At 36.4% G+C, this 16,103-nt stretch overlaps 1 protein-coding gene across 4 annotated transcripts in view; it reads right to left on the reverse strand.

Annotated features, from left to right (window-relative positions):
- Nucleotides 1-1,097: 1,097 nt before the first annotated feature.
- The window catches only part of tab2 (TGF-beta activated kinase 1 (MAP3K7) binding protein 2), a 42,546-nt gene continuing 27,540 nt past the window's right edge, over nucleotides 1,098-16,103 (reverse strand). For all 4 annotated transcript variants that reach the window (XM_018093727.2, XM_018093726.2, XM_012962531.3 and 1 more), the window contains 5 exon segments: nucleotides 13,899-15,387; nucleotides 9,517-9,677; nucleotides 8,476-8,569; nucleotides 7,365-7,445; nucleotides 1,098-3,180 (listed from right to left, as the gene is read on the reverse strand). In XM_018093727.2, the coding sequence (XP_017949216.1) occupies nucleotides 3,035-3,180; nucleotides 7,365-7,445; nucleotides 8,476-8,569; nucleotides 9,517-9,677; nucleotides 13,899-15,387 (1,971 nt within the window). In that variant the 3' untranslated portion in view covers nucleotides 1,098-3,034.

Here is a 16,103-nt window from a genome sequence, read left to right on the forward strand (position 1 = left end):
GACGGAGCCAACAACAGATCAGATTTCATTCAACCCAACATGAAGTTTTTTCTCAAACTTCCCTTTCTAGTTGATATTATGTATCTTTGTGTTCAGAAAAGCTTTTTGGGGGTCTTTCTTAAAGTTATTTTGTGTTACTGAAAATATATATTCTAAATCTATATTATAAGCCTAGAAGCTTTAGACGTTTGGGCATTTCCACCATATATGCAATACAGAGCCAATCTGACTGCATTGCCTCACAGTCTCCGCTAAGTTGGGGGGATTTGTTATATTTGAGAGTGAAGGGACCATATACCAACTTGCCAAAACTTTATAAGCCGTTTCTAGTAATGATATTTTTTGCAAGCATCACAACCAAGTTTCTCCTGTAATAGTAGTATTGAGGTCCTTGTCGCTTGCTAGAATAAAGGGGTAAAGGGGTGTCTATATGGATATCGAATAATATTCGATTTAAATAGAAGATTGAGACTGTTTGCTTTAAACATCCACATTTGAGAGGTCTAAAGTATGAGGGAGATAAGGAAGTATTTTCCTTATTGAATGTGCGTACAAAATGATTTATCTGCTGATAATGAAAAATTTCTGAAGGGGGTGGGTTATAGGCTTCATGAATCATGGGCCATGTTTTAAGGCCGGAGTTGGAATAAAAATGGCATATACAGGTGATGCTGTTGGATGCCCTATATTGAAAAAAAATTTGAAGATTCCTCTCAATTAAATATAATTTATTATAATAAATAGGTTTTGGTCAGTCATGCGACGAATTACATTTCTTTGCACCAATTATAACTGATATCGCAAAGCCCCATTTATAGGGATATGCGGTGTCATTTCTGTCACATGACTCAATGAAACTTGTGTATTATAATAATGTGCCCCCTGTTTTAAAATATGAGGATATTAGATGTCACCTTGGAGTTCCATGACCTGTATATGGTCAAGGAGCACCTTGGTGACTTAGAATATCCCTTTTCAACAAGGATTACAAGAAATTTACAAGATACAAATTTACAAGATAGTCATGGCTCCTGTGTATTAAACATGTTAACTAATTTTCCCATCAACTAGTGGAAAACAAAATCCACAAACCAAAATTAGAATATATATTTTTTTAATTTTTATAAATAACTTATCTGTTACAAAGACAGTTTTACCCAGCTTAATCACAAAACTATTAACTCCATATATCCAATTAGGTTTTTATTAATAAAATAGGTAAAGACTGAAGTGTCAATTTTCACAAGAAACGGATACTAAAAGAAGTGTATTTTTAATAAAAAAAAAAAAAAAAAGTATTGCTTTTGGATGTGCTGCCTACCTGCACATGAGGCACTTTAGGAACTAGAAAAGGAAAATCTACATTTCAACCATGGGGATATTGCTCAAGGAATAGACAGTGGAAGACAGATTTGTTCTATTTTTCTGATGCAATTAAATGAATATCCATTTTTTTTCTGTATGTTCCTATATTCATAAAAGCAGCAAAAAATATTGAAACATGAAAAAAAATACATTGCAGCAATGACTCTGGAAACAATATATTCTTCAACTTAGGAACTTGTATTTTACTCCCTAGTGATATCCAATAATTAAAGTGTCCACCAGGCATATAAATACAAGAGATGCCAGTTTTACATTGTACATTATACTTTTGAGGAAAGCCTGTCATCATAATGAAGAGCAAATCTTCAAAAAAGACTGCATGGCCTTTTAACTTCCATATAAGAAGTTGATCTTGGCATACAATACAAATATATGTTGATTGTCCATCATGTAGGTAACAAATTTCTTTGCTGTTTTCAGGTTTCAAGGTTGAATTATGAGTTATGTTATGCAGTAATGGTAGAGGTCTAATGATAACTAACATTTGAATGGGCATAGCTTTGTATTATTAATGCTTTACTTCCATCCTTCTGAGGCACTTAGACTTATGGCACACTAGTTGTTTTCTCTGCTGGCATTTTTTTGCCCCCTTCAATTCATTTTGCTGCCTTCAATTCATTTGAAAGGGAAATGCCTGGCAGCACTCACAGTGGCTTTCAGCCTGAAAACACTACTAGTCTATCTTGAAGGTGAAAAGTGCCTGGATATGTCAGTGGCTTCCAAATCAAGTGAATGGGAGGCAGCTGCACAGTTTTAGGTCTTTGCTGTGCTGAAGGAGAAAACTCATGTGTCTTTAGACAACAGTTCTTCAAAGAAGGGAAAAAACAAAACAAGGACATAAAACTGACTGATCTAAAATCATATTTAAACAAAAGATTAACAAAAACCCTATTACACTATACATACAAAGTACAGGAAATGAATAAAAGTGAAACAATCAAAAAACAATTCACTTAAAGCAGGTTTTGGAGCTATGTACAAAAGAAGAAGCCACTGAGTAATTTCACTGTATTGTAAATGCATGCAGTTCTTTTCTTCTTCTACTTGATTGCACTGATGCTTGCTTCACAAGGCAAAAGGATGCTCCCACGAGGAACCACTTGATCTGTGAAGTCTGTTCTTTGTCCAAAAGACAGCAAAAAGTTACAGCAAACTGCAATTTTTGGGGGTTTCTGGCTTGTTTTTAGGTCCCGTTTCTTGATCCATAAAAAGTATGGCCAACTCTAATTGTTTCAATCACGCAAACATCATAGTAACTTAATGAGATGTTAATTACAGCCCCCACAATTCAAAACTAGAAAATGTCTTCTTACCAAGTTGAATGTTATACTGTACATGGTACAGGAAGCTGAGAAATACGATTATCAGCATTTCAGTGACCAAATGATTGAAATGGAACAAGTTAAACAATACTAATTAAAAAAGTAGGGGAGGGGTAACCAACTGCGCACATCACAACAATGAGGTATTATTTTCACTGTGGGCTGACATTTAACAGAAGCAAAACACCAAAAGGCCACACTTTCAGATTTATGTAATCCTACTATCCAGAACAGAGTTACAGCCGAAGGGTTTCCTTTAGCTGGAAAGTTTTCTTTAGCTTTCTTCTTTGAGATTCGAAATGCTAATATTTTAAGGACCAACTGGTTCAGAAATGCCTAGGCATGTCACACTGTTCACAACGGTTTAAGGCAGGGTGATTTAGAAAAGTACATGCAGTGCAATTCCAATGAGCTCCCTCGTCTTCCTCCATCTCTGATGTATTCTTTGGCGTTTTGCTGGTGGATCTCTGATCTATAATAAAATAAATGCATAACTGCATAACTGAAATAATAAAAAAGAAAGTAAAACAAAAGTGAAACACTACTACATAGAACAGAACTTAAAATGTACTACCAAAACCTACCACCATACCACAAACAGGAAAAAGACACACTAAGGTGTGCGCATCCTATAAGTTACACACCAATGCCGGTGTAAAAAAAAAAAGAAAAAAAAAAAAAAAGCTCAAGCTCACAACTATGTGCAAACATTTTTGGAAAAAGGTAAATGGGACAGGTATAGTTCAAAGAACCCGGAGAGTACCATTATATGCAGTGAAACAGTGTAGTTTTATTGAGACATCTTTTAGCACAACATGTTTCGGCTCACCAGCCTTCCTCAGGTGCATTGCATTTTGCATTGCATTGCAAAACTACACTGTTTCACTGCATATAATGGTACTCTCCGGGTTCTTTGAACTATATTTGTAAGCTACACAACCAGCACGGGGGCTGCTACCTGTTGAGGAGTACTCACTGAGTAAACTAGAAGCTACGGTAGGACTTTCAAATTTTTAAATGGGACAGGTAATTACTTACAAAATGTATGTTTTTTTTTGGTTTTTTTTGCTATAATGAATTGAAATCACTTTCTGTTCTGACATTATTTTTACAATTATTTTGATTCCATTTTCTTTCAAGGGGGTAGGATAATTGTTAAAGGCACTCTATGGCTTGAGAAGGAGTTCTGTTTGTTAGCATTAAACAAAACCTTTTGACTTTTGAGCGCATGTATTCACACATGCCTCCTGCTGTCAATAGTGTAGGGAAGGCCCATTCCTGCTTCTGCACTATAATACCCAAGGGAAGACCATGATTTTCAGGTTTTATATCACATTTGGCCTCAAACCACAGTCTATTGGGCCAGGGTAGTAAATCCATATTTTAGACTGATTGCCAGTGGTGTAACTAGGGGCCCCATTCATTAAAGCACAAATTTTTATTTTTAAATTCATATTTTTCTAATTTATAGAACTTTTCTTAATGTCCATGATAATATCGTTAAAATTCAACTACTTTTTCCACTAAAAAGTCATATTTTTTGCAAAGACTACAAACATTTTGGAATTCATTCAAGCTTTGGTATCATGACTATCTTTTGGCCAGGTTGGATCTGTAGAGTGCCATTGAGTCCTACGGAAGGCTTCCAAAATCACACATTGAAGTTATAAACGTTCGGATCCAAAAAATTTGTGACTTTCGGAAAGCAACCACGATATTTTCTTATGACTGGTAAAAAAAATTGGTGACATTTTCGAACATCAGAAATTATTGTGGTTACTCCAAATTGTTTTAAAACTTGTTTTAATGAATGGGCCCCTAGATATTACTGGGCCCCACTGCAAATTCTATTTAGGGCAGTCTAAACATTTGTTAGTTGACCAACACTACCAAGATATATTGAAATCACACATTAATTAGGCTCTTACTGGGCCATCTACACTTCTAGGGACCCTCTGCATGCATCCCGACTATTAAAGTGTCTGTAGAAGTTTCAGCTGAGCTCTAGAATTGATAAAAGGCTTTCTCCCCAAAACTTACTCTAACCAACCTTCAAGCTGAGTTCCCCCTTAACAGATCACAACAGCTTTGTTGTTTATTTTGTCTTTATAGTATATTTTTTTATTTTATAATTATGTGGCTTTTGTTTACCCTATGAAGTTCAATTTAATTATGTCTAAACTCAGGTTTGCTGTCAACAACCTCTTATTAACAAGAACTTTCAGGAGAGTGGCCTAGCTGATGAGCTGACATCAGTGGGGAAATGGACAGAACAATTACTGTTTTAATAGCCTGTGCAACAGTATACCATAAAACTGCATTCCTTGTCTGGCTCCATTTCATGGATCTAAAATCATCTGGTAGAACAACCTGAATGCTCATATGACTCAATGGTCCACAGATCTATAACTTGGAGTCACAAGAAATGTGGCACAAAGTCGGGACAGCTATACGCAAACTGTCTCCTAATGTCAGCATCAAAGAAACAGCTTACAAAGTACTATACAGATGGTACAGTCGTGGCCAAAAGTTTTGAGAATTACATAAATATTGGAAAAGTTGCTGCTTAAGTTTTTATAATAGCAATTTGCATATACTCCAGAATGTTATGAAGAGTGATCAGATGAATTGCTTAGTCCTTCTTTGCCATGAAAATTAACTTAATCCCAAAAAAACCTTTCCACTGCATTTCATTGCTGTCATTAAAGGACCTGCTGAGATCATTTCAGTAATCGTCTTGTTAACTCTGGTGAGAATGTTGACGAGCACAAGGCTGGAGATCATTATGTCAGGCTGATTGGGTTAGAACGGCAGACTTGACATGTTAAAAGGAGGGTGATGCTTGAAATCATTGTTCTTCCATTGGTAACCATGGTGACCTGCAAAGAAACGCATGCTGCCATCATTGCGTTGCATAAAAATGGCTTCACAGGCAAGGATATTGTGGCTACTAAGATTGCACCTAAATCAACAATTTATAGGATCATCAAGAACTTCAAGGAAAGAGGTTCAATTCTTGTTAAGAAGGCTTCAGGGCGTCCAAGAAAGTCCAGCAAGTGCCAGGATCGTCTCCTAAAGAGCATTCAGCTGCGGGATGGGAGTGCCACCAGTGCAGAGCTTGCTCAGGAATGGCAGCAGGCAGGTGTAAGCGCATCTGCACGCACAGTGAGGCGAAGATTTTTGGAAGATGGCCTGGTGTCAAGAAGGGCAGCAAAGAAGCCACTTCTCTCCAAAAAAAAACATCAGGGACAGATTGATCTTCTGCAGAAAGTATGGTGAATGGACTGCTGAGGACTGGGGCAAAGTCATATTCTCAGATGAAGCCGCTTTCCGATTGTCTGGGGCATCTGGAAAAAGGCTTGTCCGGAGAAGAAAAGGTGAGCGCTACCATCAGTCCTGTGTCATGCCAACAGTAAAGCTTCCTGAGACCATTCATGCGTGGGGTTGCTTCTCATCCAAGTGGGCTCACTCACAATTCTGCCCAAAAACACAGCCATGAATAAAGAATAGTACCAAAACACCCTCCAACAGCAACTTCTTCCAACAATCCAACAACAGTTTGGTGAAGAACAATGCATTTTCCAGCATGATGGAGCACCGTGGCCATAAGGCAAAAGTGATAACTAAGTGGCTCGGGGACCAAAACGTTGAAATTTTGGGTCCATGGCCTGGAAACTCCCCAGATCTTAATCCCATTGAGAACTTGTGGTCAATCCTCAAGAGGCGGGTGGACAAACAAAAACCCACTAATTCTGACAAACTCCAAGAAGTGATTATGAAAGAATGGGTTGCTATCAGTCAGGATTTGGCCCAGAAGTTGATTGAGAGCATGCCCAGTCGAATTGCAGAGGTCCTGAAAAAGAAGGGCCAACACTACAAATACTGACTCTTTGCATAAATGTCATGTAATTGTCGATAAAAGCCTTTGAAACGTATGAAGTGCTTGTAATTATATTTCAGTACATCACAGAAACAACTGAAACAAAGATCTAAAAGCAGTTTAGTAGCAAACTTTGTGAAAGCTAATACTTGTGTCATTCTCAAAACTTTTGCCCATGACTGTATATTACATTATATTATATCATGGTATAATGCCCCATCATAGAAAACTTCTGGTCTCAAGTATTTCAATTAGCCACAAATATCTTTAGTACTCACGTGGAACTTAAACTTGAATCAGCTCTCTTTTGCCTACCTCATAAGAAGACGCCACAAAATTTTAAATCTCTATTATCACAGATCTAAGCCGAGATGGGTGACTGCCCTCAATTGGCATGTCCCTGCTCTTTCCCCTTATACAACTGTATCAAAGACTTTATTACATACAAAATGTTATATCCATAACAACATTTGGACAAATTGGGATAAGTATAAAAAAAAGACAATATTGTGCCTACAGACTGAATTAAAATACCAGTAAGGAAGAGCCCTATTACATTTTTTCATTTACTTCTGCACATATCAAGCTACAATCTGTAATGAATGTCATATTTAGCATTTCAGAATCACTGATCTCATACAAACAATTTCATTCAAATCACATAACAGTGTCTCAACTGACACTACTTGTTTTAGTCCAAAAAAACATTTTTGCTAAAACATGTTCACATTGATCCAAGTATTTTATCTATATTTAATCACAATCAGATACTCTACCTTTTGGTTTTGGTGGCACAGGACCAAGAAATCCAATATTATCATAAAAGTTATGAATTGCACTAGGATTAAAGTGTGGTCCTAAAAAAGAAAAAATAGGGTACTCATTAGGTCACAAATATTTCTAATATTTCTCTTTAATATATAAATAAGATTGTTAAAAATCACAAAAAATCTTAACTTTTTTTTTTTTAATGAGCTAAACAGGGTAACAGGAAAACTGAAGCTACTGCATGTTTGGTCCTCACCAGGTAGATAGCCAGAACACCAGTGCACAGATAATATCAGTATAATGGGCACCTACTAACACAAGGCTAAAGGGACATGGTTGGAATCTAATTATCTACCTCACAAGGACCAAACATGGAGTAGATCAAATTTTCCTGTTTGTCATGTTTAACTTTAAAAAATATCATGTCATGTTTGTCATGTTTAACTTTAAAAAATATAAACCACAGTTTTCAAGATAAAAACAATAGGCAAAAAAATATCTTCACTCCGAATCATTGAGTTCATGCAGAATAAGGGGGCATGTCCTTTTAAACATGTCAGTTAATTTCAATGCAGGATTCTGATGGAGAAACTATTTTTTTTTTTTAAATGCAAGCAAATTTTGTAATATTTAATTTTAAAAATTGCAGGAGTGGGCCATAGTTTGATGGGAAGGGAGTGAGGGTGGTTGTGGTGGTCCAGACCCCCAACAGTCTGAGGGGTCATTAAACTGGCCCCTTGGTAAAGAAGTTTGAGGACCCCTGATATACACTGTGAGGTAATTTTTTTAAATTCAATTTTTAACAACTATGTGCAAAAAAGACTTACAGGCAAAACATTATCTGTGCTAATAAACTGACAATTTGATTTTAATTATTTAAGTGCTGTATACATTTTTAAAATCTAGGCAGTCTAGGGTTGCTTTTTTGAGACACATTTGCTCCACAATTCTCCAGCACTACATTTAAATAAGATATTTAGTACTAAAAGTTTTATATTTGTGCAGTCATGTGACGTGACATCAGGCATATTTTAAGAATGCCTGTAGATTTTATTAAGCCTCCATACAAATGCACAGGTTTTGTAAAATCTTAACTATAAAATCTCTATCCTAACTTACCTCTTGCCTGAAAAAGATCAATTTCTTTGGTTAGACAGTCGATGTCAATTTGTAGCTGACGGTTACAGCTTCTTAATTGCTGCATTTCTTCCAGCTTCAAACATAAGCATAATATAAGAGTTTGTTTATTCCAGAACAAAAACTTAATAAACACTTTAATAAATGTTGCCTCAAATAACCCAATAATGTAATAATATAGCTACTTTTAAACTTACACAAATTTGCAGATGATACAAAAATATGCAGGAAAATCACTGTTGGTTTCTTTCATGATGTATTAAGTATTTAATACATTTTCAATACTGATTACAGACTCTTGTGGTTTATGTAACTTGACAAAACACTAGACATTTTTCTACCTACTTCTAATATGTACAGTAAGTGAATTAAAATGCTGAATGCAAACACAGTCTGATCTTAAAACTTTAACACCCAACTGCATTATAGCTGCTTGGCTTACCAGAAGAAAACATCATACATTTTCCACCCATCCTAGAAGAGCAAACCCTTGGTTTCACAATTACATTGTTGGACAGGGAGGTATCTGGATAATTTTGGTAATGTAGTATACCTGTATTGGATTTCATGTTGTCTTCCTGTGATTTATAATCTATAAAGCTTGTGAAGAGATATTTTCCAGAATTATTGAATATTAAACCCAACAGGATTGTTCTCCATGAATATTATTTATGCTGTTTCACTATTATAAATAAAAAAGGTAAGATGTTGTATTTGCTTAAAAAGGATTCTAAGGGAGCCCTCCCCATAATTTGGAGCTTTCTTGATATCGGGTTTCAGGATAATTTCGTAACTGTAGTAGACTGATCAATTCTAATTAATAATCAGATTCTGTTTTTTTTTTTTTTTTTTAAATTACGGCTTCCTAATTGGTGCCTTAAGGTAAACAGAGTGTGCCTTTGATTCACATGTCCACTCATTCCCATCTCCCCCTCCCTTCCTTTTTTTTTTTTAAAGGGCAAATATATATTATATATAATACCAACACAATGTTAAATACCCGTATCTACAAGGTTGACTTACTGAAGGAATTTGTGAAAGAGAATTTGACCTATTTAGGCGCCTTTTTGTTAGATTATTTTCCATTTCATTGACCTCTGTCTTCAGTTGGTCAAGTTTTTTCTTTTGCACATCAAGTTCACGATGTAGTCGTTCCATTCTTGCCTTCTGATGTACCAGTAAAGCTAAAGAAACAATCATTAAAGTAAGTATATGTAGTACAAAACAGAAGATTATCCTTATATTGCAGATGATCCAGCAGTCATAAACACATTGCAAAGACATATTAAAAAACAAAAGCTATGAATGAATATTTTCCAACTTGTTTTAAATTATATAAGGGGTATTTTTAATTTTTTATGTGTGGACAGAGAGATCAACAATATTTAAAGAGTGCCTCCAAGGTATATAGATAAATAAGAAACATCATATCTGTTTCATTACTTTATGTGCAGAGACATGGGCTACTGATCACCTCAGCCCACTGAGAAGGTGTCAGTATAATAAAGTTCCTTCCTTCCTCCCAAATTAAACTGGTTAGGACTGTCAGATCATTATAAAGGGTGCTTTTTTTGTGGACTGATAATTTGTAATAACCAGGAAGCTGGATTTACTCTACTTAATTTTAGTCTTTCACCTGTTTAGCGCAAGAGAAAGCATTTTTAACAATGAACTAAAACCATTGGCAAAATGTATGTTCAACTCAGGCTCTATTATATGAATTAATGTTGAATTAGAATGCGATGGATGAGTGTCTTTTTTCAACTTAATGTTACTATTTTAAAAGGGGATATACTCAGGGTATACTGGATAAGGTGCTGGTATGAAGAAGCCATTGATTAAAAAAAAAAAGTATGTAAAAGCACTTTTGTAGTTTGCAGTTTGGTTTGTTCTCATGGTTTCTGGCTATGTGGAAAAAAAAATTGTGTGGTCAAATCAGACCTAAAGAGATTTTTGGCAAAGTTCAAAGCGACGTGTGGTGCAAAATTTTCCATTTCCCACACATCAAAAGAATACACATTTAACAAAAAAAACAAAAATCAATAACATGCATACAGAGGAGATAACAAGTGAAATTTATTACTGAAGAAACATCCAAAGAAAAGTTGTATCTGTAGTATGGACTTGTTTTTTTAAAGTAAAAAGGAAATGGCACTGTTAGAAATGGAGGAAGATGTAACTGAAAATGGGCTCATTCGTCAGCCACTGCATTCATAGCACCCAATTTGTTGATGTAGAGTGTTGCTCACAACTAAACTTTAGGTGGGGGTAAAACAAAACCGTGACCACAAAATTCAACTCTCAAATTTGGTTTCAAAAACTCATATCATTTGATGTTTATGTGTTAAATTTGATATTTAAGTGTAAAAACTTTTTTTTTTTTTAAAGTTTAATGTATAGAGAGTGGTGGAATTTAACTGTGATGAGCTCTAAATTCACACTTTGATAAATCTGCGTCCAAATGTCAATGAAGTTAATTTTTGGATACATTTGAGTCCAGTGCTTTGAGAACCTCCATTAAGATAGAATATGATCTGTAATACAGCAAGAAGCACTGAAAAGATTAATAAAGTAAAAGTAAACATTTTTTTTTTTTTTTTAAAGAAGACTTAGGGGCGGACATATTCTGTATGATATGTGACAAGCCTATATACAATCTGGAGTTGAGAAAACTGGCATACCAGGATTTGTTTACCTAAAGCAGGGGTCTCAAACTCGCGGCCCGCGGGCCATTTGTGGCCCTCGGTACAATATTTTGTGGCCCGCACCAACGCCTTCGCAAAAGCAATGAATGGATCGCGATTTTTATTGCGATTCAAGGGATAATGCAAGGCACGGCGGGCGGGAGCTGCTGATTGCGGAAATGACGTTATGCCATCATATATTATGGGAAGATGTTCTGTGTGCACAATTAGCTCCTTAGTTAGCAGCTAATTGTGCACACAGAACGTCTTCCCATAATAACTGTTATGATGGCATAATGTCATTTCCGCAATCAGCAGCTCCCGCCCGCCGTGCCTTGCATTATCCGATAATGCAAGCCTTCATGGACTTTTTTTTGTGAAATCCCTTATGCGGCCCAGCCTCATCCTGACTTTGCCTCCTGCGGCCCCCAGGTAAATTGAGTTTGAGCCCCCTGACCTAAAGGATGGAGATATCAAGAATAACAGAAAATTGGTGTCAAATAACAATATTAACATTTAACCAAGTAGCTTGTTCAATGAACAAAACTTACAAGATTTATGTTTGATTTGAGCAACTAATAGCCACCCAGGTTAAATTATAGTCAAACCTACACATACAAAATAAAACCACATAGGTATTAATTCAGTGCATGATTAAAAATACACCCTAAACCTTAAAACCATCAGGTTCCATGGATGGAGGGACCCCTCCAATAAGAGAGAAAAGTTGATCACAATTAATGCCACAGGGCTCCCAGTAATTAACCCAATTAACTCCTGTACAGTATTAGTATAACCGCTCTGTGTACAAGCAAATACAAATTATACTGATAATACACAGTCTGCCTAAATGTTGCCCTCTATTTTCATGTAACATGGCACAGGGATATTACACCGTTTTCCCCTTTAAAGAATTCAACTCCACTGCCCACAGCCAATTTCATGATAGGCTTTACTTAACTCCTAATGGTTGCATGACCATCATACCAGCTTTTTCTGTTCCCGAAAAGTACATTAATTTGGAGCTTTTCTAGGGAAATATATTAAGATTAAAATATGTAGCTGTGATGATGAGCTGATGCACAGCAATAGCCAAAATTGTGAATTAAATTTTTTTTTTTTTTATCAGTTAACAGCTTTTAAAAGGTCTTCTTGGAAAGTTTACATATCCTGCATAGAGTCAAATGTTCTGCAGTGTAGTGACATAAAGAAGTTGTTTTCAATATCATACAGAGCCCCCCCACCTCATACCAAACCACACCACTGGACTTCCCACAAAATGAAAAGCCCTGCAGCACACTACTTTGAAAAAGAGCCTCTGAGGTTACCCTGCAGCAGTGACAAATGGCCGTAGCTACCCATGTGATATAATTTGTTTCAGGAATAGATATACATAATAAAAAATATATATAAAAATCACACAAGAAGTGTCACTGGTGACAATTGCTGGAGAATGCTGCAAGCAGATTTCCCTTAAAATTGTCATTTGGAAATGCTGTGCCCTAAAGTAAAGTATATTAATGGCCTATGAGTGCTGGACTTGCCATGAATTTGTGGTGATGCCAATTACTCTGGACCTCCCACCAATATCATAGGGTTGAAAAAAAAAAAACCAGAGTCCATCAAGTTCAACCCTTCCAAGTGAACCCAGCACACACAAACCTATACTGACCTATCTATACACTCACATACATAAACTATATATACCAACATCAAAACTAACTGTAGATTTTAGTATTACAAAAGCCTTGGATACTATGCTTGTTCAAGAACTCCAAGCCCCTCTTAAAGGCATTAACAGAATCTACCATCACAAAATCACTGCCCTCACCATGAAAAACCACCTAAGCTCCAAAAAAAAAAAAAAAAAAAAAAGTTGCTAGATTCTAACCAGAATAAGGTTAAAGGTAAAGAAAAATAAGAACAAATCTGTAAGCTTTAATACTATTTCCATCAAAATCTAGACAAAACCCAAGAATTTGAAAACTGAAGTTTTCTTGTAATTTATTACTTATATAAACACACATACACACTTGCCACTAAACAAATATACTAAGTTAAGTTAGTCAATAGAAAAAAAGTGTCATGCGACATAAAATACGTACATACAATAAGTCTATTTATATATGTAGACCCAATGGCATGCAACTTCGTTGGTAAAGGGACCATACTTTATTTTTTTTTTTTAAATGAGAGAAAGTAGGAACGTAACCAACCGGTTGAGTAAGGAAACATTTTTAAGATTCCTTACCAAGTGCAGTTGCTTTAACCTTATTATCTGGAATACTTGGGACCTGGGGTTTTCCAGATAAGGGACCTGTAACATGTATCTTAAGTCTGCTAAAAAATAATTGAAATAATAAAGTCAACAGAACTGTTTTGCCATCAATATGGATTTATGCAGTGTTGATGGTAACCATCAGTTACAAGGTACGGTTTTATAATTAAAGAGAAGGAATTTTTTTTTAAAATTTAGCATTGTTTGGAGTATATAAGAGATGGCCTTCCTAGAGCTTTCTGGATAAGGGATCCTATACTAGATAGATACATATCATGACCTGGATGAATGAAAATCTTCAAGCAAATGATTTTTTCTATTTAAGTGGTGATGTATTTAGTATTAATGGAGAATTTTTTATCCACTGGTTTTAATTCGTTTCAGAAATATATACACACGCCTTTACACATACTAAAAAACTGCAAGTCTAAGCATCTCATTACCTTGTGTATATGCTGCATCATCCGATCCCACGCTTAGCTTTCGTGCTTCACTTATTTTATCAGATGCTAGAATAGGGTCCGTGAGATGTTGCATACCTTCTGATTCTGCAAATGGATCAGTAAGGTTAAGCAGATTTGTAGGCTCAAAGGTTGGAGAGACTACCCCTGGAGAAACAGCAGGAGGTTTATTTGGTGAGACAGTTATTTTAAAAGTATATTTTGTGTTGGGTTGAGTTACCACCACACGTGGAGATGTGGCTGATGTGCTGTTACCGTGTGCTCGGCTTTTGGGAGGGTGGTGGTGGATAAAAGCAGGACCCATGCTTAATTGCCCAGACATATTCCTGGGTGCAGTTGTTGCACCAGGGTTTGCGGATATGAAAACTGTAGGTGGGTTCCTGATTACCTGGTCATCAACACTTTGAGGATTGGCAGAAATGTAGACCTTAGGCTGATTGCGACAGATCATTTCATCTGTGCTTGGTGGGCTTGCTATGTAAACAGTGGGTTGGTTTCTGGTTTGGCTATTAATAGAGGCAGGGTTTGCCGAACTGCGAGAAGATGAGGGTCGTAACATTGATGAATTACTCCTCTGCGGAGGTTCAAGCTTTATTTCAATTTGGTTTTTCCTGGGTCCTGTTGAGATATTTTGAATATTGTACTGGGTGGAGGGTTGGGAACCACTGCCAGATGAATGAAGCATGGGTGCTTGAGGAGTTGTAGGTGAGCTTATGGGCATATAGACATGAGAGGTCTGGTGGCCCTGAATACTAGATTGGGTTGGCTGTTGCAATGAGGTATGTGGCGCAGAATAAGTAGGAAGAGTTGTCCATGGATTTGGTTGCGACGGCTGATAAATCTGTTGTGGTTGTGTTGGGTTATGAGACACCCAACTTGGTGACTGTTGTGCCTGTCGAGCTGTACCACTCTGTGAAGTAACATAAGGCCTAATGTAGATAGAGTTTCCATGTGGACTATTAAGAATTGGCGGAGGAACACCATGAATGTGCAAAGATGTTGGAGTATTACGACTAGGCTGGATATTTGGTGCCAATGTCACCATTATAGGGTTAAACCTTGGTGTCTGTGAAACAGAAGACCCTTTGCTTCCTAAATGCAGCCCAAACTGATGTCCAGAATTTGAAGAATTAATTGTATTGGCCATTCCAAAGACATTAAAGCTAGCAGGAACATGAGCAGGTGCAGTTTGTGGCTCTGGTTGATAAAGTTCATTGCTGGATTGTACTCCATGAAGATGCCCATCACTTATACTGTGAGTCAGAGTCCTACTGTTACCATTCATCCTAGTGCCGTCCCTTCCATCAAGGTACACGTTTTGTGACTGCAAATCCAAATTCAGAGAAGTCATGTGGTTCCTTAAGCTTGCAATTCGGGGATCATCTGAAAGAGATAATTCTCCTTCTCCGTACAAATATTTTGTACTTTCTTGCGACAGTACGGCACAACAAGCATCCAAATTGTTGTTATTCTGTCAAATAAAAAAGCAGAGCTGATTAAATAAAAAAAAAAGCTGAAGAAACAAGCAGAAATATATAAATACTATTAAAAGAAACAAATTATCATTTTTCCTGTAGTCAGCCTATTAACTCTATTGATACATTTCATGAAATAGGTGCCAAATTATTACACCCTTTATCACACTGCAGATGGCAGATCTTCATTTCAGCCAGCTGTCTGGTTGCTAGGGTCCAATGAAACCTAGGAAGAGAGGGTCTGAATAAAAAGATAATACAAAATAATAAAATTGTAGCTTCAATGATCCATAGAAGGTGGCAAATAACTAGAAAGCAATTGGTCTTTCATTGGTTATAGTTTATCTTCACCCTCACTACTGGAGTTACGCAATTAAACACACTAAGGGGTGTATTTATAATGCTGTGTAAGAAATGAAATGAAGCTTTACCGTGATATTGCCCAGGGCAACCAATCAGCAATTAGATTTACAGTTAGAAAACCAAAGCAAAGCAACTGATTGGTTGTAATGAGCAACAACACTGGTAATGTTTAACTCTACCTTTACATAGCAACCAATGTGCAGAAAGCATTTACTGGTCACCTGTTTAAAAGCAAACATATTGGTTACTGCTCCTAGACAAACTTACTGCTCTTTTATTACATATGGGGATATATGTGTATATATGAATAAAAATTTTTTTGTTTTCTTACTAAGTCCCTGTGTGTGCC

This window comes from Xenopus tropicalis, chromosome 5 (genome assembly GCF_000004195.4).
Source record: "Xenopus tropicalis strain Nigerian chromosome 5, UCB_Xtro_10.0, whole genome shotgun sequence".
NCBI classification, from domain to species: domain Eukaryota; kingdom Metazoa; phylum Chordata; class Amphibia; order Anura; family Pipidae; genus Xenopus; species Xenopus tropicalis.